At 41.0% G+C, this 26,005-nt stretch overlaps 1 protein-coding gene across 1 annotated transcript in view; it reads right to left on the minus strand.

Annotated features, from left to right (window-relative positions):
- The window catches only part of LOC145998862 (LIM/homeobox protein Lhx9-like), a 186,906-nt gene that overhangs the window by 41,706 nt on the left and 119,195 nt on the right, over positions 1 to 26,005 (minus strand). Inside the window, exon 3 of the mRNA XM_083135541.1 lies at positions 2,342 to 2,754. Within this exon, the coding sequence (XP_082991667.1) occupies positions 2,342 to 2,754 (413 nt within the window). The remainder of the gene's footprint in view (positions 1 to 2,341; positions 2,755 to 26,005) is intronic.

The following is a 26,005-nucleotide window of genomic DNA, read 5'->3' on the forward strand; positions in this document are numbered from 1 at the left end:
GAAAGGCTGCCGAGATTTACATCCTTGCAGATTCTTGTTCTTTTGATGCTTAGAGCTGAAAATATGTTGCTGGATGCGATATCTCTGGTGTTTTTCATCTAATGTGATTCCCGTATCACAAACCGTGCATCGAATAACAGTTCCATCACTTTCTATGAACCCATGCTTAAATTCTTGAGCCAGACTGAGAAATCGGGATGTGGGCACTTTCGGCATGGTAAAGTACATGCACTAACAGGATCTAACAGAATGAAAAAGCAGGTAAGAAACTTACATCCACAAACAATATCTGTCCACTACGAACACATGAAATGTGAAACCCACCACTTCAGAAACACATTGTTGCTTCACTGCTTCCAAGACCAACTGCATTTCCTTCTTCCTTCTATCTTAAAAAAAAAATAACGACAACCTGGTGCATATCAGTAGCTGCCTTTCCATTGTTGATTTCAAATAGGCAACAATCAAGCACAGTTTAAATACATTCAATTTCAGTTAACAATGTGAAAACATCTTAAAAGAGAAAAGTGTCGCGAAAAAAAAATTCAATGATTTGCTGAGGAAATATATTTAACATCACCAGTAAAAGGACACAAAAAGGGGAGAAAAAGCGATTAAGAACACGAAAAAGGGGGGAAATAGATAAATGTCCCAGAAAAGGGAGGGAAGGGGAAAGGTTATCAAAAAAGGGGAAAAAAGGTGCTGGAAAATTAGCTCCATTCTCATGTTCAGGCAACATTTCACACACTGAGTCCTTCCAGAGAGGTCTCACTTTCACTACGAAAAAAAGGTGCGCACCTAAAAATCCTAACTCTGGTTCAGGCGCGGTTGGCCCTATAGCGCACAGGATCAGTGAACCCCCAGTAATATACGATAATCACCTCGAGAATGAACAATGAACAATGTCTTTAAATTTTCACATTATTTCGCTAAAAATTCTACACAATAAGTCATGTATTTGTGCCCGTAACACGGCGAACTCTCTTGCTGAGAAGAAGAAACCGCGAATCGGCCGCCCTGATACAGACCCTCAGTTGAACCCCCACAGGACAGCTCGTGCCATTGTGAAAGCTTCGTGCGGGAGCAGAAGCGCGAGGAGGGTATAGGACAAAATACATGGGAGATGAGATTTGCAGAACCTATGTTCAACCCAACGGTCATGCGCAGTTCGTTCTCTCGCAGAAGGCGCGGGACAAGGCTCCTTTCTCGCTGCTTCCTCCCTTCCAGTGTTGCTGCGTGCGGTTCAAGTTTGAAGCGCACACATTACATATTCAATCTTCTCTTGTATCATTTTTGCACCGAACTTCTTGGAATAAATGCAAGATTGTGTCAGAGATGGATGAGTGGAAACAAATAGAAGCTGGAATTAGATGCGATGAATTAAAATAAAGGAGATACATTACCAAAATACCTTGTGCATGCATTCAGAGGTTTTTCCTTAAAGGTGGAAACACTTCGGGTTCGCGAAAGAGAAAGAATGGCGCGAAGACGTGACTCGCTGTCGCTCGGTGTCAAAGTCTCAAGTTTTTTAGTTTTTGAAGTGCTTGGATACTTGTTGGAAAGTATTAAGTGATGCTGCGAGTGAAACGAGGGATGGACTTTACCTAGGTTATGTCATTTGATGCAGTGTAGGCGTTGCTGTCCGCGCAGGTAAGAAATGACCGATAGAAATGCACATAATTAACGTAAACAAACTTCCTTGTCCACTGAAAAAAAGCGTGTGCTGGTCGACCAGCCCCAAATTTGAACAAACCTGTCGCGTATAAATGAAAGGGTCTCAGGTTCGATTTCTAGTATGCGCATGCCATTAGTTGCCATTTCCCTTTAACAAATGTAGGACCAGTTCTGATTAGTCAGCATGGACGTCCGGAAGGGGAAAAGGGGGCCGCCCCCCCATGGAAATTGAATGTAAACCAAAAATTATATATTACACGCATATAATTTAATTTCAGTCACAGTAATTTTTGGTAATTATTATAAAAGCGTTGCAGTAACTTTAGACTGAAGGAGTGTTTTTTGCTCCTCGTGGGGAAAAAAATATATTACTTGCCCCTACTTGAGGATGTCCATGATATTCCAACAAAACTCAACTTTTTTCATAAAGGCACAATTTATTGTAGTTTCAGCCCTAAATTTATTCGCACACCCCTACAACAAAACCTTATACTCCCAGATAAAAAGAATTCTTGACAAAGCTTTTAAACCCTCCCCCATCCTTTTGTTGGGCGAAGGAAGTATATTTTGCGGAAAGTGAATATATGTCACATCACTTCAGTGAACCCCCGGGTAAATAATGCACGAGCCGCGCCTGCTCTGGTTATCACTGAAGCAAGGTACTCACCTAAATTCGCTGTCATCGACTCCAGGTCCTTGGGCTTCCGTTTCCTCGGCCGGCCCTTCTGCCTGGTCGACGTGCCGTTGTAGAACTGGACTTTGGCGACGTTGTCCGGAGACAGAGCGAGAGGTATGGGGGACGCGTGGAACTCCGGGGAAGGGAACTGCTGGTAGTTGACTCCGGGACCTGCACCGAAGGGAACACACGAACCGGAATGTTCTGCCAGGAGCAATTCGTAGTGGAGTTTGCAATGCACTAAGTTCTGGTGCAGCCCGAAATGGTCGCCTTTCGTAAGAGGAACATCGCAAACGACGCACGTGAAGCAGTGAACGTGGAACACCAAATCTCGCGCCCTCATCACCAGCTCCGACGACAAAATGGCGGTCTGGCACCTCGCGCACCTCTTCATGCCAAATAACCTGCAAAGAAAGAAAAAAACTACTCTTAATTCTCTGTCAGTAATTTAATTAGCACTAATACGATCTTCAGTGTTATATATTTAAATTTTAATAATGTTAATAATGCGTTAATTAGTAGAGTAGAGTACTGGATAGGAACATTTTCGCCCGCTCGTACTCGTTCGAGTTTCCCACCCTCGAGCGTGGTACACTCGAGCGTATACAATCAAATATTTTAATCTAACAATAACCACATATGTGAAATATTCGCTATGGTAATTTCAGCCAACAATATTTCATTTCCATAGGCTATATCACTGTATATTTGTAAGATAAGACTAAATTACATCTTAGCATAGAGATGATGACTATGTTCATTCAAGTTTCAATTTCACTGCGTCTTTTACCTCACGATCCATATTTGAGGGTCCACTGGCACAGACAAATGATGATTGTACAGTCACGGACAGTTATGGGTTGTGACAATCCCATTAACTTTCAATGGAATTGTTACAAGCCAGAAGTGTCCGTGACTGTACCTGTACTAATGGACTTCGAGTGCATAGCGCTCGTTTTGCCTGTTCGAGCGTTATTCGCTCGAGCGAAGAAGCTCTCGATCCCGTACGCTATCTAGCGTCGTCCGTGCGAACTATTTGGCACATGAGCGAAATCCTCTCGCTCCAGCACTCTATAGTGTACTGCAGTAGCCTGTTAGCAAAGTAGCAACATGGGAATAGAAAAAAAGGTAACAATTTCTTACAATAGAACTGACGTTGAAGCTATGTAACAAGTTTTGTCAAGTAATTAAGATAAAAGTGATTCCCTTACAACGTAGACTATATTATAGTGCCAGAACTATATTTTGTGAATATTTCCTCCCCTTTCTAAAAATCTGTACGATATTCCAAAATCTGAAAAAATTACATCGGCTCAGAATTTCTTCTAGAGCATTTACGTTGCAATAATTTCGTGGCTACCTAAACCTATTTCCGTCACAGGTATCTAGGCAACAGCGGGAGCAAGCCATACGAAAATCAACGTGTGTGCCCTAGAAGGCATTTTAAGCAGATACAATTGTTCAACATTTAGAATATCATAGCGTTTTTTTTTTTTTCGAAAGCTGAGGAATTTTCGGAAACTGCTTCGCTGGTGTTGTTCAAATGTCAGAGAAGCCTAAGTACTTCTTAACTGGAACTTCAACTTGATATTTTCCATCAAGTTCCAGGAAGGAAGAGAGTTATTCAATATCGTTTAAACTCACATTTCTTTGGGGTGTAAGGGGTGCTCCCTCCACGTAGTACACCCAAATGTCAACCTCACTTCCACATAGTACACCCTGGACTGCAGACTAACGCGGCTCTGGCGACTGGCCCTATAGCCAGTATAATTTTGTTTGTGTTGTCCTGTGTTTTGTCCTTATTCGTGCTGAGTGCTCCTTTACAGCCTCAGCTTTTAACGAAAGTCAGAAGATTTTAATATTTTATGATTTTAGTTATGCAACGTTAGAGTTGTTATGTGTAACGATAAGGGGCTGGACCCCTTATAATGTGACGGGTGCAAAATAGCCTTAGTGCTGACGCACCAAAATTTTAAATTCAAAATCAAATCAAATCCAATTTCCTTCTTATGCCATTGGTGCTGCATATCACATGAATTTAAATACGTCTAGAGGGAAATACAGGGCTTCAAATTTAATAATTTTACGATGTTTTAATTTCTTTTAGATATACCCGGCGTTAACAATAGAGTTTAAGTTTTAAGTCCACTTTATGCTCAGATGGACTAACCGGACTGGACCTACCGTTTAAGTGGGTTCCGAAGCATTATGCAATGTGACTCCGTCGAGTATCGAACCCGGAGCCCCTTCATTACAAGGCAACGACGTTACTACTACACCGTCAGGGAGGCCGTTAACATGAAACCGTTCGAACGTTTGCCAAAATGTGTAGTATAATAGATTCTTTACCATAATGCGTGAAATATCCTTTTAACTACCATACTGTGGGTTTCATTCATGTGAAAGGTCATTTATCAGAGTCTTCATTTCTTACTTTGCCTATGCTATATCTGCAAGGGTCTTTGCCTCCACTCAAAAGAACTTCCTCGTCGCCTTTTAATCAAGGAGTCCCAGGTTCAATACCCGGCGGAAGCACATTGCATAGTAGTTCAGATCACACTTTAAACTGTAGGTTCAGTCCCGATTAGCCTTTATGTGCAAAAAATGGACTTAAAGCAACAATTCAATTCAATTCAAAGGTACTTCTAGCAATCGTGTGACCCCTCTCTCAATACGAAATTAATATTTGAAGATGGATCTCGAATGATACACGTTTAACTATTTATTTTACATAATTTTCTGTCCTTTAGGTTAATCTCTACGATGAATTGATGAAAGGACACTCATAAATGGACAACTATGCAAAGACCGGGACTCGAAACCGCAACCTTCGGTGGTGAGATCGTTAGTCGACCACTCATCCACTTAAGGGGCAATCTCGAATTATGAAATAATGAATACTTAACACACGAGGACCAATGTTCACGTTTAGACACGCAGTGACAAAATTTGAGTTAACAAAGGGTAAAGTGCAAGTGAGTTTCTGTTGTTGCGTGCTCTAGAATCTCGCAGGTTGCGTAATGCCAATTCTTTGTGCGAGATCTCTCTGATCTTTTCCGACAAATTCAGATCGCTCCGCGCGCGCGCACACACAGAAAAAAAGTAAATGTCCCACATTCCCCCCGAGGAAACGTATCACTCGGATCATCAGCTCGATAGTGGAGTTATGCAGGGGATGGCCCCATAAAACAAAGAATGGTTACCTTAAGTCACCGATTGCGTTTTCTAGACGCAAACCCTTGCGCCACCGTCAAGTAAGAGGTCCCTGGGGAAAATCTGCAGCCGTAACTTTCATCCTCACATGTGCTTCTGGATGTTTTCACATTATTGCGAAGATGCCTAACATTGGCGTGTGTGTCGGGAGATCTGCAAGAGAGATACAGTGATGGTCCTTCACTCAGACATCGTCCCTTTCTCCCTTTCGATCTCTTGAAACTTTCGTCCAAGATACTCATCAACTTCACCAGAAAGTTTGCTTGAAAATTCTTGGATTGGTTCAGACATTTTCAGTAACCTACCATTTACTACTAGCCTTTTAGATACTGTTCAACAATTATTTGCTGGCAGCTTGGATATTATTCGTCTATTGCCGACCATACGCTAGACGCTTGGATATATCGTTCATTTTCCTCTGTCGTTCTAAGGCATCCAGCATACATTAGATGTTTACACACTATTAATCTCTTGTCCCCCATTTACTAGATATTTCAAGACACCGTTAATTTATTTTCCATTATATCGGGTGATCCGTTTGGGATGTCACAAAAGTAAACAGTTGTGTACAACAGGTTAATAATGTACGTATCTCTGAGCAGTTTCTTGCAATATACGCAGAAAGGATGTAAGTTTTGAGTGAGTACAGGTTTACAGACTTCTGCCGCGTGGCGCTAGCGTTCATGGTAGATAAAGATAGTGGCCACGCCACAACAGCGCACAATGTATCGTATGGGATGTGAAATTTCGAATTACAACAAACTGCTCAGAGATACGTACATTAACCTATTGTACACAACGGTTTACTTTTCTGACATCTCAAACGAATCACCCGGTATTTCTCTATTTTGGATATTGTAGCTATGTCGCATTTCTACCTCTTGGGTTAATCGCAATAATGGTAATGAATGACGAACTGTTAAAATGGTGATGGGTTTAACACAATGATACGCCCGTGCATTGGTCTGGGCTCGAACCTGGAAATTACGATGACCACTCCCCCGAGGAGACCGGCAAATTATAGACTAGATGTTTCCAGATACCATTCATCTATTATTCACCAAATATTAGATATTTTAAAGCACGATTAATATATTTTCCACCACACGCTGAATGCTTCTAGGCACCATTCATCTGTTGTTCAACAAATATGAGGGAGCTTTCACACCGAACCAACACGCTACACGTTCATAAGTACGTAAATGCAATCTTTCGTACCGAACAGCAAGCTGCATGTATTGCCTGGACTGGGCAATTATATCAATATTTTGCATCGTGTCGCCTCGGCCTGTTAGTAACACATGACCAGCGAGTGCTTTCCTACACACTGGATGAATATCGCTTGTCGCCAGTCGCTTCGGTCTGAAAGCTCCCTTAGACATTGCGAGGCACCATTCATCTATTTTCCATCATAGACCAGATGTTTCGAATAATTCGTCTATTTTCCACCAGAGCTAGACTGTAGAGTTAACGTTGCTATTATCTAACAATACTATGCGTTTTGACATGCCAATTATTTTTATTCTAACGCATTTTTTTTTTTACTAAATTACAAAATTCTATATATTTGCTGTATGACTACCAGCATCTAACTAGAAGCATGTCACAGCCCCACGTTTTCCTGGCGTGTTGCACAGTCTTTGCAATCAACACTGTGGGCAGGAGATTGTCGCCGAGTCTCTGCGGATGGGTTTGGAGACGTCAAGAACATTATACAATAATTGTTTGTGTGGTCAGCTATTTATTGATAAATCAAGAAGTGGAGAAGCGGTGTCAGTTTCCCAAGGTACTCGTCTGGCAGGGTCATTGGCGTAGATGCGGTCTTCGTCTCTTCCATACTTCGGTCAGTGCAACAATGAACCAGGCCGCAGCGGGTGACCTCGGAGCTCGACGATCTTGAGCCGCTCAAGTGCATTATTATAATTCTCGATTCCGCAAACTCCGTCGCACATGAACCGTGGCTTATGTTGTGTAGCAAACTTCCAGCCCACGTCACAGACACAGTGGTAGAAACCGCAAGCTCCATCTTGAGAAAAGAAGGGGCTTTGTGCCGTCGAGGGGTTGCCTTGCAACAGTAGCGGAAGAGGGAGAAGAAAGATTCTTTTCATGGACTAAAAAAGAGAGGATCGCAACGCATGCCTGAATCGGGGAGAGAGGGTGCGGGATGCAAAGGTGAATGGGGGCGGGGTTCGGTTCTCGCCTGGGACCCCCCGCCGATCAACAATAAGGGTGGCTTTTGAGGCTTCCGCCATTTTAGCCTTACCAAAAGGACGGGAGGAAGAACGTACCAGCGATGCCAACCCTAGCATAATGATCCTAAACCTAGCTCAATTTGACCTTCGTTGTCATAATGGGAAAATCTAGCATAATTTGCAAACTTGCTTCTCTGGGAGGGGGAAATTCACTTCAAAGGACGATAATTTGAGAAATTAAAGCAAAAGTATATCCAGACCTTATATCCGGTCCAATCACACCCTCTTCTCTTGATGTTTTCTTTGTTCTCCGCAGAGTTTATTTCGCGAGAAACATTTCATGGCAAGGAATCTGTAGAAAGTTGTGGTGCACAAACATATGTCCCGCTATGTACTTGACGAATCATCTGCAACTTTCTCTACTTCAATGTTGAATTCATGTCGGAAAATAGATGCATAACTTATATCTAACATTGATAATAATAAATTACTGTTACTAATGATCAATAATAGTAATAATTCACTATTATAATTATATATCCTAGCACCATTTATCGGCATATAGCATAATTTCACATTAAATAGAACTTTTTTCATATCGGGAGGTTGGCAACACTGAAACATACAGATGCAACTACCCTTTTGGAGTATTCAAGAGGGGCGAGTTGTGGGTTGCGGAGAGAGAGGGTGGGTTGACAGGGGATGCGAGAATAACAGCTCCTTGACAACGGAACACGGGTTTGTGTTTCTGAAAACACCCCTCTCCTCTTTCTCCAAAGAAGTCCCTTCGCATTACACGTTCTGTGGGAACATAGTCGTTTGACATCATCACCAGCGACACTCTGCATCTACATAAAACTGTGTGAGGCCACCGCTGGGTATCTTTTAAAATATTTCCCCCTTTTACACTTTTCCTTGACGGGTCGCCAACAACTGTTTAGTTTCGACCCCCCAGAGTGGCGTTTTCCGGTATCCCCCAGTTGGATGCCCCATGATAGAAGGAACACCAGCGGAGACTACACTGTTACACAACCAGATATTATTTGCAAGCTTGCTCGCGAAATACATGTAGGCTTCTCCACCTCCAGATCGGATCCCAAATCCTGTTAGAGAACCTCGGCTTCAATGAGAGCTTGTAAGTAGGTTTTGTAAAGGCCTGTAACTTGTACTTTGCATCAAGAGGGTGCTACAGGAGCTGAAGGTACCCAATTAACATACCTTCGTGGTTGATGATACACGACGTAACATCCCACCAATCACGGATTTAACTTTTGTGGCAGTGGATTGGTCAGTTCTAGGGGTGTGAGGGGTCCCGAAAAGTTGGTACCGGGATCAGGAAAAAATTCCCGTCTCGATCCCGATTTCGTGATCCCGAACAGTCGGGAAATTCCAAATGGTCATGTTTAGCAGTGGTAAATTCTCGGTGTTTTCTGCATTGTAAATGTCTTAAATTTCTCGTAAATTGTCAGTTTTTATTCCAGAAATGTCAAAAATGATGTGTAGAATTTGAGAGATTTCCACAGTGTCGGGATAAATAAAGAAAATCCCGTTGAGTCGTATTTTCAAAAAACGATGTGTAACCCACATATCATGACATTGTAATGAAATGTGATAGCTATCATATCAAGGATGTGATGCAATAACCGGGATGAACATTTTTTGGTATAATATCAGTATATACATGGTCAATGACATAGAAGCAGCAAATTAATTCAGTATAGCATTTGCTCGTCTATGTCTACAGATGAGATCTCTTCTCTTCTGGAAATAAGAAATCCAAAAATAAAAAAAATAACTAGTTTAAAAGCATATGTTATAACATTATTCGCTCTAAAAAAAATATGAGAACACTCCTTTTCGAGTTGTTTCGCACTATGGTGCCTTGTTACACCACACCACGTATGGAGGTCTTTAACACAGGATTATATATTGGGTTGCACCTCCCCCCCATGCCGAACAGGTAACTGGCAGTTACCTTGTAATCGAGTGCTCCCGGGTTCGATACCCGATGGAGGCACATAGTGGTTTTGGTTTCCTCTTTAAAGTGTAGGTTCAGTCCCAATTAGTCTATTCCGGCCTCTGTGGCGGAGTGGTTAGCACAGCACGCTACGGCGCCAGGGGTCCCGGGTTTGAATCAGTGGCGGATCCAGAAATTGCAGTTGGGAGAGGCGAATTTCAGTTGGGTATCTCACCTCAACGAGAATAAATTTAAACCTACACTTGCACGTTTTTATGTAAACAATGCAAAGTACTGTGAACATGAATCAAGTTGACTGTCATGTTCTCGAGATTAGAGCATAGTTTTGCAAAAATAGGGGCCCACGGCTGGAATAAATGGATATTATTGAATGTTGTCATAATTCCTCCCATTACCACTGCAAACTTTACCATCAGGAGTAAAATGAATAAACAAGAAAACAAAAACTTATTCTCTCAAGGGGCCTCGGGTTCGATCCTCTTTCGAGGCGTATTGCACAGTGGTTCAGATCCAAATTTAAACTGTAGGTCCAGTTCCGATTAGCCTATGACGAACATCAAGTTGACCTAAACTTTAAAAAAAATATTCCCGAGTTTGTTAAACTTGTTGATAAAAGACAGAACAACATTTGAGTCTTCAAAAATATTACACGTAATAATAACCAGTTGGGAGGGGCGATCGGCCCTATAGCCCTCCCCGTGGCTTCGCGCCTGGTTCGAATCCGGCCTGGGTGATGTTCTTTTTGAGTGTCCCTTCAACATCTTCGCGATTAGCCAAAAGAGGCAGAAGAGCGAAGTAAAATAAAGCAAATGAATCAAATTAATAAATCAACCAATTAGGCTATCTGAGCATAACATACTTAAATATACTTAAAACTCAATCTTATACCAAGTAGACTCTTATACCACTTTTGGCGGAAACTCAGTTGCATAAGTTAAATTCTATGATACCGCAGTGGTTATCTGGAGAGCAGTACGAGCAGTGTACAGTCGGAGAAAGAATTACCTGGGCCATGGGACCTAGAATTTCGTAACGTCTTAAAGCCTGTTGTTTATGCAACCCAAATAACAAATTATTCGCTTAAGTTTGTCTGGTGGATCTGAGTTCTCGGGAAGGATTGAGCATTGATAGCATGAGTCACATGACTCATGCCCCAGCAACAACAAACAACAGCTGGGTGCTACGTGGTCTCAAGAAGAACATTTTAGCAACTGTTTTCTTAACAAGATCTGCCACACGCTAATTGTTTCTCTATCTGGTATTGAATTCGGAAGCCTTTGGTTGCATGTCGAAGACGTTACCACTACGCCATCGGAGAGGTAATGGAACGCCTTGAGAAAGACACGAGTGAAACCATATTTAGCGTAAATTTTAAAAATAAGACAATATTTTGTGGTCACAGTTTCGAACCGTGGGAGAGGCATAGATTTTTTTGTCCCATCGTCCATTTCACGAGTTTACTCACAGACACATTTAACACGAGTGGTAGAAGAAAAGCGAAGTAAAATAACTGAAACAGAAATAAAAGAAAAAAGCGAAACAAATTTTATCCACAATATTCTGCAGTCACTTCAGTCGTATTCACGGAATGCTACCTTTAAAGAGAGGCGTGGTCTCTAACTTGTCTTTTCCCCTTCCTTTGTGCTCTCGATTCCCTCTGTCACGATTGGTCTAAAACTAATCAATGCGACGTTAATTAAACAATCGAAACAACGAAACAATGCACAATCAACTGATCAACATTCCAGTTTTTTCGAATCGGAAAACAATTGAGATGCTGTAAAATGAAGCAAGATGCAGTAATAAACTGGGAATTTGGTACGGTATAGAATTAAATCGGTGAAGATGTTCAATCTGATTGGATTTTTGTTATTTAGTGTTGCTATTCTTTCACTTTTTGCAAATAGCGACGATGAAGATGAGTAATGACTGATGATATGATGACATTGACTAACGGACACTCACCAAGAACACCCATGGCAAAGCCGAGATTCGAACCAGTGACCCATGCTGTCGTAGCGCGCTGTGCTAACCACTCCGCCACGGAGGTTGGTTAGGAGTGGACATTATACCATATTTTGTGTGCGTAATTGGGATCAATCAATGGAATAACTAGACATATTATATTATTAATATATTCATATCATAATATCACGTCATATTATTCGACACGAAGTAACATCAGAGACATTCCATCTTCCATTATTGCCTTTCAACTATTTCTTCGACTTCAGGTTAATAACATCAATAAGATAAATTATGAAACAAATGATAATGAATGTGGGATATTGACAGTTATTTCGAATTACCTGACACAAGCAACATTAAGCAGACTCGGTGGGCAAGCTCATTAAGTGGTCAACCTTCGATCTCGTCACCAAAGTTCCCGGATTTGAGTACCGTCCTTGTCACAGGACAGGTGTTTGAGTATTTCGTCATTAATTTCATGTAATGGTCACTCGTCCGCGACTAGGAAGAAAAGTGATGTTACGTAACAAAACTAATAAAAATAAACATGATCGAAGAGTACTTATTTCATCTCTCACGAAATCTCCTATAAAACCGGGATATATGAAATATATGTATCTTCACATACTTTTTTCGATTTCTATATTTAACTAGCCGAGACCGAGAACGGGAGACCAATTTTCAATTCGAGAAACCGAGAGACGGAGACACTGTAAAGTCTTGTTTCTTTCTTGACATCTGCCTAATTGAGTGCCAGTGGCGTACGCAAGGGGGGGTTACGGGGTTTAAACCCCCCTTGAGCTTTTGAAATATTATCAAAAATGCTGTGGAAAAAATAAAAATGACCAATTTATCACTGTCAAGGACCTGCGGCAGTACTACTACTACTAATAATAATAATATTATAATAATTTGAATTATTATTCCCATGCGGCACGGAGAAAAGCACAGCATTCCAAACACGCGTCTTTAAGAGTGAATGCCTTGAAAATAAACACGAATTCTTGAAAATAATATATAAGGGCAACTATGATTTTAAAGAGCAAAAAAGATGTTTTGTATCTCGGCTGCAACAATGTTCAATGATCATGTATTTTTGTGTGTGAACAATGAGCATTAACTAAAGAAAGTTCTTGGTTCGTTGAACTTGGCTAATGTATAGACAATGGCTAGGCCGACAAGAATAACTCAGTCACCAGTCCGCCTTCCCGCGGCACGTTTGAATTTCTGAATTCGAACGACAATAAGCTTAACTATTGTAAAATGTTATGTTGGTAACAACAGTGAGACAATTTAAATTTGAATTATCGGGGATATTTATGCGGCGACAAAGCCGGAAAAATTCCAACCAATTCCGGGAATCGAATCCGGATCTCCCGCATGGTTGTCAGATGCCCTACTGACCAGACCCCCCGCAGCTTCTTGGATGAGTTCCGTACTTTGATTATTTCAATTTATTTTAATATATTTTCTTTTTTTTATGGATTTTCTTCACACTTAAAATGTCTCATCTCGTTGAGTAGACAATTATTTCGTAAGAAAGAAAAAATGCTCTAGAATTTGTTAAAAATCGAATTACTAGAAATTAATTTCGTTTTATTGCTTTCATAAATACTATATTTATGTAGATCTCTACTACTTAATAGTAGTAGTGGTATTAGTAGTATTATTAGTAGTAATTCAATTAATTAATTATAAGTATTATTATTTAATTATGAGAATTATTATTTAATTAAAGTATCATAAAACAATGGTAATGTGAATTTCGAACAAGTTTTATATATAACACCCCCTTGATGAAATCCTGCGTACGCTACTGTGTTGTTCTGTTCGTTATTGGCTTTGTATTGGCAATTGTCATTATTCTTCCCCTGTAGGTAAACCATAACGACGATTTATGATGAAATAAAGCAGATAAAACTTCAAGAACAAGAAAGTCATGCCTGCCCGGGACTTCAACCCAGAACCTTACGTAACGAGATTTGAAATTCTGGAGAAGACATCTGTGTTTCACTTGACTTTCTCTTTCCTCAACTTCTGTTATTTTATCATGCACGTATAATTAAAATGGATCTTAGAAAATACGTTGCGATCCATAATTGTGTTGGCTATAAATGTGAACTCCAACATGGAATAAATTATTCCCTTTTGTATGTGGTTGAACATTAAATTTTCTTACACTGTGACAATTTCTTTTTTATTTTTTCTGCACAGATAAGCTAATCTGGACTGGACCTTCAGTTTAAAATGGCATACGAACTACTACGTGCATCCACCGTGTATCGAACCCGGGATCCCTTGATTATAAGGTGACGACGTTATCATTACGCCATCGAGGAGGCCCCGTGAGAAAATATTATTCACTCGATCTATACAATAATTTATTTAAACATTTACATTTTCGTTTTCTTCTTTTTTTTGTTAACTACTCTTCTACGACTCTTTTTTTTTTGTCTTTGAATTTCTTCTTGTTTCAGGAAAAAATAATACATGCAGGCTGTATACCCCTCCCCCCCCCGTGCAAATAGATAGAAAGCTCACTCTCGAGAACTAATTTATAAATAACGTAACAATTAGGAAACAATTCGAACGTTAACTGATAATAACTGAAGATGAAACAATACTTACAGACGCTAACGAAATATCTATTCTTGTATAAGTTCACAGGCAACAGGTATCTGGTGAGTCATTCACTCTTGCTAACTACGAGCGAAGGTCACTGAACCAAAGGGTGGCAAACAGGCGTCTGCTCTACGAAACTAGGGTGAGCATGCGAGGCCCGTGTTCCTGTTATCAATGACGTACGAAATAAGGAGGAACACAGCTTTCATATCAAACTAGACCTGTGTTTCGGTTCCGCCATTGCATGTAAAACGCTTTCTCGTCGTGGCCTTGAAGGCCTACGTTAAGCCTTCTCTGAAAGAAAGATATCTTACCATTGAGGGGAGGAAAAGTGTGTGTGTGTATCGAGGTCCTTCAACTTTCGTATTCTTCTTCATTTCAGAACGCGTGCTGTATCGTCGATTTAATCCAATCTAGCCGTTCTAGGTTTTAGGTTCTGTTTCTGTTCGGTAATTTCACATTGTCTTCCTGCTTATGTTATTCGCGACGAAGCTTCTTATTTCAATAATCTGGACAATAACGGGATTGTGTTGGTTGGTTGATATGGTGTCTAAGTCCACTTTATGCACAGCAAGACTAATCGCGAATGCACCTACAGTTTGCCTACCTGCTGCTAGATATTTGCGTGCTAAGATGTAGGAAGTGATACATTTTCAGTGTGTGGAATTAAGATTTATTTCTGATACGAAGAATCTGAGAATGGAGTAGTGAGAAAAGTATCACCTCACATGTTTGAATTTTAGCGCCCCCCCTCCACACACACACACACACACACACACACACACACACAGGATATCGGCCGTGGTTTTTATAATGAAATATAACATGGATGAATTGTGTCAAGAAAAACTGGAGCCTATTCACATCCCTACGGAACTTGGAAGAATGTCCACGTAGAAATTAGAAAGTTCTGTTCCGATAAAATCGGGACGTATAGTAAATGAAAAAGCAAAGTGCTACCTTGTGCTTTGAACCAAGCCATGAAGGCGTGTAGGGGGTGCGGAGTTAGGGTCCCACACTTTCTTGTTACGGCCGAAGGTGGTAATAATGTGATCAGCACCACGCCCCTGGCCGCCTTTACCTCCTCCCCCCCCCCCCAAGCTTCCTACAGGTACCCATTTTATACGACGCTGGGTGGGCGCCGGAGCCACTTGAACAGGTGGACAAAATTCCAATTCTCCCCAGTCGGGGATCGAACTCAGATCTCTCGCATGGTAATCAAACTCCCTAACGACCGAGCTACTGCGGCACATATAGTATAGTAGCCTTATAAAATTAAGGCAAGAATTATTTTAGCGTTTCGTTCGACGGTTTTAGGGGAATGATTTTCGGACATAGGCTATAACTCTTGTCGGTTCTGCGACCTGGCTTGAGAAAAGGCGATTTTATGACGAACAACATTTCACCTGACAAGTCACGTGACTTTTCTACATTTCCTGTGTCTGTTGGCTATTGCATGAAAGACGAGTTGCTCCTTGAGACAGACTGAATCACCCGATCACCTAAAGGTGCAATGTGTGTTGCCTACCTTTCCGGCATTATTTACTGCCATTAAAGTCTTATGGGGAAGAACTTTTTTCCACCACTGTACAGTATTGGTAAAGCAAATAGTCCAATGAGCATGATTGCCCAGAATGGAATAGTTGGAACAGTTGTCTCAACTCTTTCTTCGAACAGAGAAAATAGCCACGAGCCGCAACACTGCACAGTTCTCTGCTACATTATGTATGCAAAGAAGAACAAGACAGCGAGAAGGCGTTTCCGTTTAAAGCAACAACTCCGCATGGTCATATCACACCTTGCCTGGAAGCAACCTTCTGGCATTTACTGATATTACAACTCAGATTTATGGAGGCGCTGCGTACACATAATTTCAACGCTGTATCCCTTCTTGACATTTCTATTTGCCTTGTCTTTGCCCCGGACAAAATATGTTTTGCCAGCGAGGCTTCTCTTCACGCACCTCCACCTTCAATGTTACTGAAATGTGGCGTGTCATTATTTACATCTGGATATAAGTTTATTTTCTCCATGGCATTTGTTAGTTGCGGGCGTCACTGTGTTAGAAAATTCTGACAGAGCTCCAATCTGATGCTATTTCGATCACTATCGATATGAAATTGAGAACGAGATTTTCCCTTTGCCGTAACCAAAAACATTTCATTGAGTTTTCTGATAAGAATGTACAGTGGACTTTTATTAAATTTCGTTATCCTCAGTAAATTACTTGCTAGTTCTAAGCGAATGGACCTAGTTTGGTATTGTTGTTTAATGAAAAACGTAAGTCTGCAAATCCTATGTACTTCTGGAGCAAGCAAACGAAAACAATTATATGCGCAAGTAGTGACTCCAGAGGATTCGACCAATGAACAAGTGAGAGGGAAAGTGGGTGCACGGAGGGGAAACACGGTGGCAGCTATCAGCTGTTTGCAGCAGCGCGTATTGTTTTGCTCCGCCTACTCGCTTTCTCCACCGTTATGCGCGGGGAAGAGCTGGCCAGGACTCGAATCCAGGTCTCTGGCATACCATTTCTCGACTATCTGATCGACCTGGTTTCTTCTGATTCGTGTGCAAGAATTTCTGGATATGTTCGACTACTTTTTTTTCTTTTTTCATTTTCGTAAAAAGAACAAACGATGGTTGATGGGAAAGGCGAAGGGAGCAAACAAAATTAAACGCTTTTATCTTTGGCACGATTCGAACCTAGGACCGCTAGCAGTTACACAACCACTTCATTCCAGCTGTCTAACCTTACCTTCTGGTCTCCATAAAAATGGGCAATTGAGTGTCGCTCCGTTGCTTAAAAATGTATTACCACTTTTTTTTGGAACTAAAAGAATTTGAATATTTTACATATTTCACTATATGTTACTCATTCATCAATTTCATCTTATCACCTTCACCAGTCATCCTAATCGTTGCGGTTAGTCAAAAGTGATAGAATGGCGACGTAAAATAACCAGATCAAGTAATAAAGTTGAACCACTGTGCAATGTGTTTCTACCGGGGATCGAAACAGAACATGGGACCCGTTGATTACAAATGACAGTGGTACGCCATCGGGGAGGCCCAATACCTGACGACATATTTCACTATATTTTGCTACATATTTCATACATCGAAAAAACTGCCTTGATTGAACTAACAAACGTTTAGTTGAGATCTTTGATTGATTGAATTGCTTTATTTTGCTTTTCTGCCTCTACCACGAAGATGAAAGGTGATTGGATGAAAAGGATGAAAGGTTAACAAACAAATATAAGTAGCACACAATTCCACAGAGGACTATAGCCTACTGGCTATAGTAGACGCCAAAGCTACACTGATAATCTGCATCATATCAGCACGGTGCCATGGAAAAAAGCCTGGTGTTGTCTCGGTTCTGTAAGGTTGGTCAGTTGCGGAATTGTGTCCACAAGGCTGCTTACTTTTCGGCAGGGAAATCTTCCTTTCTATCTCTCTCTCTTTCCTATCTATCTTTCTGTCCCTTTTCCTTACTCTATTCTTCCCGTTAATATTTTTCCTTTCTCTCTTTTCTTCCATTCTTTCCTATCTATCTTTCTCTCTTTTTATACTCTATTCTTCCCGTCATTTTTTTTCCTCTCTCTCTCTCTCTCTCTCTCTCAGTTGTGTTCGTTACGTTGAATTGATTGATTGTGTGTTAAGTTCACTTTATACACATTGAGGCTAATCTGGACAGGATCTACAGTTTAAAACGGGATCCGAACCACTGTGTGCCGGGACCCGTTTATTACAACGACTACGTTACCACTACGTCATCAGGGAGGCCCTAGTTGCTTTTGGTACATAGTTAAGAAATGGTACACTATATACTTTCAATTTCATTTTCATTGAGGGGATAAAAACAATTTTCTTTTGCCGGGGAGATTTCTTTGTGTGTGTGTTGGGGGGGGGGGGGGATTCCCGGCATTCACTGTGAGGAATTCAGCAGCTACAAACGTGTGCAGCTTATTGCAGAGGCTATAGGTGTGCGAAGAAGACATCATAAACCTAATTTACATCTGACTGGGATCTTAAGTTTCGCGGGTACTTTTTGTGGTCTTCGCGGCCGAACATCAAAGCGGATCCGTTCTCACACGCTTCGAAGGCTGTCCTTGAGAATCTTACATAACTTCCACATGGAGAGCATAATGTTGCTGATTGATTGCACAATTGCATGCAGAAGGTAATGAGTCTCTTCCTCCACATTTGCTGAATGTTCTGTAAGAAAATATATTCTTATGAAATATACATGTCAAAATTACTTCCTCTTGCAAGATTATTTACCCGATACTGCTTTTGCCACAGTGCCTTTAGAAGTATAAATCAAGGCATTCAGTAACAAAAAATATAAAAATTTTCCCACAAGTTCTGCTTACATAATTTTATTTGTGCAGCTTATTGCAAGGATACGAGGGTTGAACAGAAAGTAAAGGTTATGCTCACACGCTATAACACGGATTTGACAAAGTTCGACTTGTATTTCGTATTGTGCCATCTACAAGTGAGGATCAAGCAGAAAATAAAAAAAAATCTGTATCCAATTGCACCAAGAGCTTGTTATTCATCATGTATGGAAGTTTAGTGGCCATCATTTCAAGCTCATATGTAATGCCCATCACCATGTAACTCTACAAACACTTCTGACACGTTACTCATTTCCACTCTATATGAACGTCCAGAGAGTGGGCGGTTAAGGAGTGTCACTATTCTCCCAGGAATCTGAAAAATTACTAACTTATCATTAATGTATTTTTTTATACTTGCAATTTTTTTTTCATCTTTCTGTTTTCCTGTTTTTCTTTAGATGTTCGCTTTCCCTGCTGTCTTGAAGTCTTTTTACTATCTCTCTGTTCATTATTAATTCTTTACTATATTTACTCTTTCGTGTTCTGTTCTGTCTACTTTTCTCCATTAATCTCTCTCCTTATTTGTCCTGCGATCGAGTGTTTCTCAATCTCTCTTGATCTAAATTTTCTTCTTCTTTCTGCCTCTCTCGATCTTCTATACTTTCTCTGTATTGCGATCAGTTTCTATATTTATCTTCTGTTTCTGTTCCTTCTCTTTCTCTTCTGTAGTTCTCTCTCTTCCTCTTTCTTTCGATCTTCTATAGTTTATTTTTCTCTCTGGCTTTTTTATATCTCTCCCGTTTCATTTCTTCTTTTCATGCTCTCTCTCTCTCGTTCGTTTTATTTCTCTCACTCACTAGGTTTTATTCTTGTTCCGTCTCTCTATCGTTCTCTACTTCTCTTTGTCTATCTCTCTCTGCCTCTTGAAACATTTCTACGATGACCCCTAACCATTACATCACACGATTTAAGAACATATCGTCGTTGGAATAATCAAGGAGACAGAGAGGGGGTGGATGGGAGGAAAAGGTTAAGAAGTTTTTTCTTCCATGTGAAGCAGGGTGCATGTGCTGTGCACCACCAGTTAAAAAGAAATTACATGTTCCGTTTCACACAAAATTAGGGCTGCTCTTAGCGTCGTTTTCGGCAATCAATTTTACATACACATGTGCGCATATCCTTATTCTTCGTTTTGTTTTCTTGTTTCTCCCATCTGCGTGCGCATCCAGTCGGACATTCCTGCTTCCTCCGTTTAAAGACTTCCGTTTCCTCGAAGAGATCGTCCGTCACATGTGCAACAGAATCTTCTTTGCCGTTCGTCCGCGCGTTAGTGTGTGCGCCTTGTACACCTGTCGCGTGAAGAGCGAGGGGGGGACAGGGGTGGGAATGAAACTCTTGTGGCATGTATTTGTCTTTGTAAGGCCGCAATGTGGATTCTTTTTTGGAGTTTCGTGTGTGGTCCTGAGATTGTGTGCATCACATCGTCTCAGACGGTTCGACATTTTTGTCTCGTTTTCATTGTGCGAGTGTGTGTGTGTCTTTATTCGGTAGTGCTGCCATCTGCTGGGTGAAGGGAGCAAAAACCTCAAGGGTTCGTCCCCTCTCATCACAGCGCCAATTAACTTTAGTTTTCTTAACGGTGCAAGGATCATTTACAGCGTTTCTTCTCTTCTGGGGTCGGGCGTCACCTTCGCCTGTGCCGTACTCAGGGGAAGTGAGGCTTCCCTTGTGCGTCCCGGCGCGGGGACCAAAAGGAGTCACTTGTGGTTTGCAAATGAGGCGACACGGATCCCGGTCTTTTGGTATTATTCCAGTAGGACGCAGGCACCTCTGCTCGCAGGGTATTAACGACGGCGTCACCTGTTCTTGCACACAACATTTCTTCGCTTCATGAGGTGTAGGAAACCATCCTTTCATTAGCTGCACTGCAGGGCAATTATATCTTGCCGTCGCGTTCAAATGTGAAAGGGTTGTCTTTCCTTAAAATTTACTGGTTTTTACATGTTAATAAATAAACTGTTCCATAAAAAACTGGAAGTTCGTCAGCGACAGACATTGAAACTTGTGAAATTCCAAGATTCGGGGCGAATCTAATCTTTGATTGTGGTGTTGGGAACTTTGTATGTTAAAATGGCACTTAATGGGTAATTACTGTATTTGCCGGCGTATAAGACGCACTATTTTTCCCTTCAAAAATAGGTCTGAAAAACAAGGAGCGTCTTCTAGGCCGATACTTAAAGTCCCGCCGTCCGCGCGGAGACAGTCGTTATGGCAGTGACCCTCTGATGCCGCGTTTACCCACGAAGGAACTCGCGGTCAAACAATCAATTAGACGTTATGCTTGGGCAAGAAGCGGCAACTTTAAAATTCCCCTTCCCAAAGCAGCCAGCGGGGAAACAGGATTTTGTCAAAATAACCATTCTGTGCTGTGAACGGACACCGGTTGCTACGATGGCCGGAGAATAGGTTACACCGTCAGGAAGAAGGAAATTTGTGAATGGGTCAAAGCTTCATGGGATGCTGTGGAAACTAAGACATTAAAAAGAACTGTGACATTAGTAATGCACTGGATGGTACAGAGGACAATTTGTTGTGTGAGGACTCACCTTCTGATTTAGAAGAGGTTTCAAGTGAATCTTCTTTTAGCTCTGGAGGTCAATGTCTGTGTTTTTACAAAGTTAAGTTATTTGTCGGAAGTAGCTCTACATATTACGTTTTATTTGAAATACTGGAAATTAATTATAATATTCAGTGATAAAGCATTTTTCACCAAAAAAGGGGGTCTTACAAACCGACAAATATGGTACTCATAATACAGGTTGTTTCAAAAATGATCACCCGATTTCAAAAGGCTATATATTATACCAGGAACTTGGGATTGCTTTTAAAATACACAGCTATACATAAATTTTTACATAAAAGATGTTCATAAGTGCTCAATGTGACCCCCTTTGGACGCTTGTCATGTGTCCATATGGTAGGAGAATTCGTCCCATACAGATGCGAGCATGTCTGGAGTTACTGCTGCTGTGATCCGATTTCGCAGTTCATCTACAGTAGTGGAGGCACATAAACAGTGTCTTTAATGTACCCCCACAAGAAGAAATAACACACAGTGAGGTCGGGCGACCTAGGAGGCAATACATGCAATTCCTCATCGTTTGGACCTAGTGTTGCCCACAGGACGAGACGGGACAGGCTTTTAAAAATTCGAGACGAGACGAGATTGATCATGTGTCCCGAGACAAACGAATATTTTCGAGACGAGACAGCATTTCACAGCATTTCCACGAGACGAGACAGGCCAAAGTCTCGTCTCGTGGGCAACACTCTTTGGACCCTTACGGCCTATCCTTCGTTGAGGAAGTGTGTTGTTCAGGAATCTTCGAACATCCCGGTGCCAATGCGAGCTCCATTCTGTTGGAAAATTAAGTCATTGGAATCAAGCTGTAACTGTGGGAAAAGCCAGTTCTCTCAGACTTTTTCGGACTGCTAACAAAGCTTTGTCGAATGTTCGTCAGAAACACGAGGACGGCCTGTTGATTTCTCTTTGCACAGACAACCTGTATCTTTGAACTGTTTCTGCCAACGTCGAATACTCTGTGCGGTAAGAAGTTCAACACCAACCATACTGTCGCCGAAATTCACGCTGCACTGTTGTAATAGATTCACACACTTCAAAGCGCAGTACACAGAAAGCTTCTTGTTGCGACGTCGCCATCTTGCTTGAATCTGATGCGAGCGCGGGGAGTGCGGGGAGGCGCCAATACTACCTGCCGGCAATCATGTAAAATTCACGAATATCCTCTTCCTAACAGTACATTGTTCGATGTGTTTTAGCGAACGGTTACTGAGTTAAATGACTTTGAAATCGGATGATTCTTTTTTGAAACACTGTGTATATTGTAAAAACTATTAAAACAATATATTAAACCAGAATTCAAGGAAAATTATTTAAAGAACTTAAATACTGGTTTATGGGCAGGAGTCGGTCGTTGGCTTGTATCCTTTAATTCTGCACATACTTTTTCCAACTCTTTTCTCCAGTGGTTTAGGAAGCTTTCAGCCGAAGTGACACAGGGGTTTCATACCGAATCGACAAGCGACCCATTGCAGTCTGTACAGTAGCATTCACTTCGCAATACTACCAATAGACAGAGGCGACACGATGTACGGCTTCAGAAAACGGTACAGTAATAGTCACACGTTCAGCTTGTGTCGAAATTAAATTTCAGCACATTTCTGTCCACAAGAATACTATGACTTGCAATTTACTAAAGTCTCAGGGCTTGATTTTTAAATGGTAGCTTCGGTATTTGACACGCTTCAAAACCACTGGTTGACATATTTCAAGGTATTCTTTCTCTTTCTTTCCTTGTAGAGGTTAAACCCCAATTGGCGTAATAATGGAATGATCGCAATAGCTTTAAAATTCACTAAGAGCACAGAATAATAAAAACTCCGTCAAACCCGCCCTCTATTTGTCGCTATCTCACAACTGCATCAATGTTTACACCGCTTGTTGATTTAACGACTTGATAATGTAGATAATTTCCATGTTGACTGCTCTAATCTGCAAAAACATTACTGTAAGGCGACGCAGGACGCAACTCGGCAGTTAGCATGGACGCGCACTGCTGACGGCCTGAACAATGTTCAGTCGTAAAAACGCACACACCGTTTCCCAGCTGATTCCTGTTTAATGTTTTCCTCGTTGCTGATGGGGGAGGACGACTTCCTCCCTGAAAATGGCCATTTCCTTCGGCACTCAAGGAACTGATTACCCAGATGAGAGTAACACGGTAACATCTGGGCGGGGATGGGGTGGCACCGGCGCCTCCCAGCGGACAATCAGGAGCTGCGAGCTGTTTGCTTATGAAACGGTCTCCCGAGGCAAATCTCGTAAATTTGGCGTTGATTTATTTAACTCCTGGAGGTTGTGATTTAGTGGTAGCCCTTTTTTTAAAAAAATGAAGACGTATTTTCCTTCCCAGACGCCGTGTGAAAGGGGTTTTTGCTTTGCTATGTCCCTCAGCAAGCGTCGAACTATGGGTCTCCCCGATGACGCAGTGGTAAGACACTTTCGCTTTGTTATCAAGAGGACCTGGGTTTGTTCCCCATTGGACGCACACTGCACCGTAACTTGGCGGGGGCAAGGATGTTTATTAAATCCGTCGCAACCGAATTACGCACACTTTAGATCCAGAATTGCTCACAAATCTCACTGGCCTGTTTTGCGCACAGATTTTGATCCAACGTTGCCACTTTGATTGCTTTAAAGTCCGTGCGCAAAAGTGCTTTTTTCTTTAGACAAGAAGAGAGAGAGAAATTAGAAATAAAATAGTAAATCTCTTAAGGATTAAATAAAAAATATAATTTGACCCGTAAATGTAGCAAGCCAAGATACAATTTTCATACCAATTTACTCAAACTCAAAAGTTAGGTTAGGTTAATGACTGCACAACAAACACTTCTGTCAATCGAATCTCGTGACCCTTCGGTATAAATACGGTGATACACCGACCATTACATTCTAGTCCACCAATCAGGTTCATCCTCTATGCCTATCTAATGCTACCCTTCCAGCAAGAACACGTGTAAGTCCACACACACACACACAAACAAACAAACACAACAGAAGTGAGAACTGCTTGAGAACATTTTACATCTGACAACATCGCCTCATTTTTTTGTGCGCAATCCTGTACATGGTGGCAGCTTGTCAACGGATTATCAGATAGCACTGATAAAACCGGAAAGGTGTGCGCAATCCGGCTGTAGCCATTAAAACTTACAAGATAGGAGTACTTTTATTGAACTCCAATAAAACTTCCAATCGAAGTTAAAAATCTGCTCCTTTGGTTAGTTTTCCAGTGTTTCGACAATCAATATATATTATAAATTTCCATGGTAACGACAACAATCGCACATAATTAGTTTCAATCTCTCATTTTTATAGGACGGTTTACACTGTAAATTGTCATCAAAATTATACATGCAATGAAATTTCTCCTTCAAGCCGATGGAGGGTGTTGAGGTGATTCCATTGAGTGTAAAATCATTTCTCTATCTTCAGTAGCAACGAAGATATGTCCGTTTTGATATTTGGACAGCCCATTTTCGAAATGCACTAACTTAGTTTTCTAATGTTTCGGCAATCGAAATATATACAAATCTCCATGGCAACGACAACAATCGCGCACTTGTGATTTCGCAAATGTAACAGTTATTTAGCACGTAATCCTGGAACCCCATTTTTATGAGATGTAAAAGTTTTGACTGTCCCCAAGTTCGATTCTGCCCCCAAAAGTAGACCCCAAGTTACGCCCATGGCACTGTGGTTCCCAATTTAAACTGTAGGCCCAGTCTCGATTGGTCCGTGCATAAAGTGAACTTAACTAACAAAGTAGGTAAACTGCACAAACAAGTATATTTAATATCTTCAAGTCTATCAGGCTCTTGAATCTCTCTAAAAAATTCCATGACTATTCCAGGTTTTCCAGGAGAATGTAGCCTTCGAAATATACCTGGTTGCCTCGTAGTCAGTATGTATTTGCTTAATTTACTTTCAGCATAGCAATATCATATGTTTATTCATCATTAAGCTTAACAATAATGCAACAGATGTCGTCATTTGTACACAAATATAAATATAACACAAGATTGCAAATAAATATATAGGTTGAGTTCGGAGAAGATCATAAGAATTACATATATTAAGATTGTGGATATTTAAATCATCTTTTGAGTGCAGAATGAATTCATTTATTGAATAGGAAACCATACCTCTTAGCAAGTCCAGCAGATTGAACAGTTCAATTCCTACATCTTCATTTCAAAGATCCAACAGATTAAGGTAAATACTGATATGCAGCAATGTGCATGTGCATGTGCATTGAATCATCCCACTGATTGAAAATCTATGTGCCCAAGGTCAAAATTAGATTAGTTCACTATTTGACTATCGATATTGATCATCTTATTATGTCTTATTCGTTCTCGAAGGTTGAAGGGAGGTCCCGGGTTCAATACCCGGTGGAGGCACATAGTGGTTCGGATCCCACTTTAAACAGTAGGTCCAGTTCCAACTGTACATAAAGTGGACTTAAAACACCAACTCAATCAATCAATCGAAGGTTGAAGTAGATTTTTTCCTCTGCCTTTGCAAACTTACTGCTTCAGTGCACAATGGTAAGTAGGCCGACTGAAGTGGGCTACCCGATTTCTTTTGAGAAATACATTATTGGGAAAAGAACAGCCATAACATTAGTAAACCCTTCTTTTCCGTTAAAGACAAGTTTTTCACGAGACAAATGCACGACCAATAACGTAA

The sequence above is a fragment of the Lepisma saccharinum genome, chromosome 14 (assembly GCF_977018435.1).
Source record: "Lepisma saccharinum chromosome 14, izLepSacc3.1, whole genome shotgun sequence".
NCBI lineage: Eukaryota > Metazoa > Arthropoda > Insecta > Zygentoma > Lepismatidae > Lepisma > Lepisma saccharinum.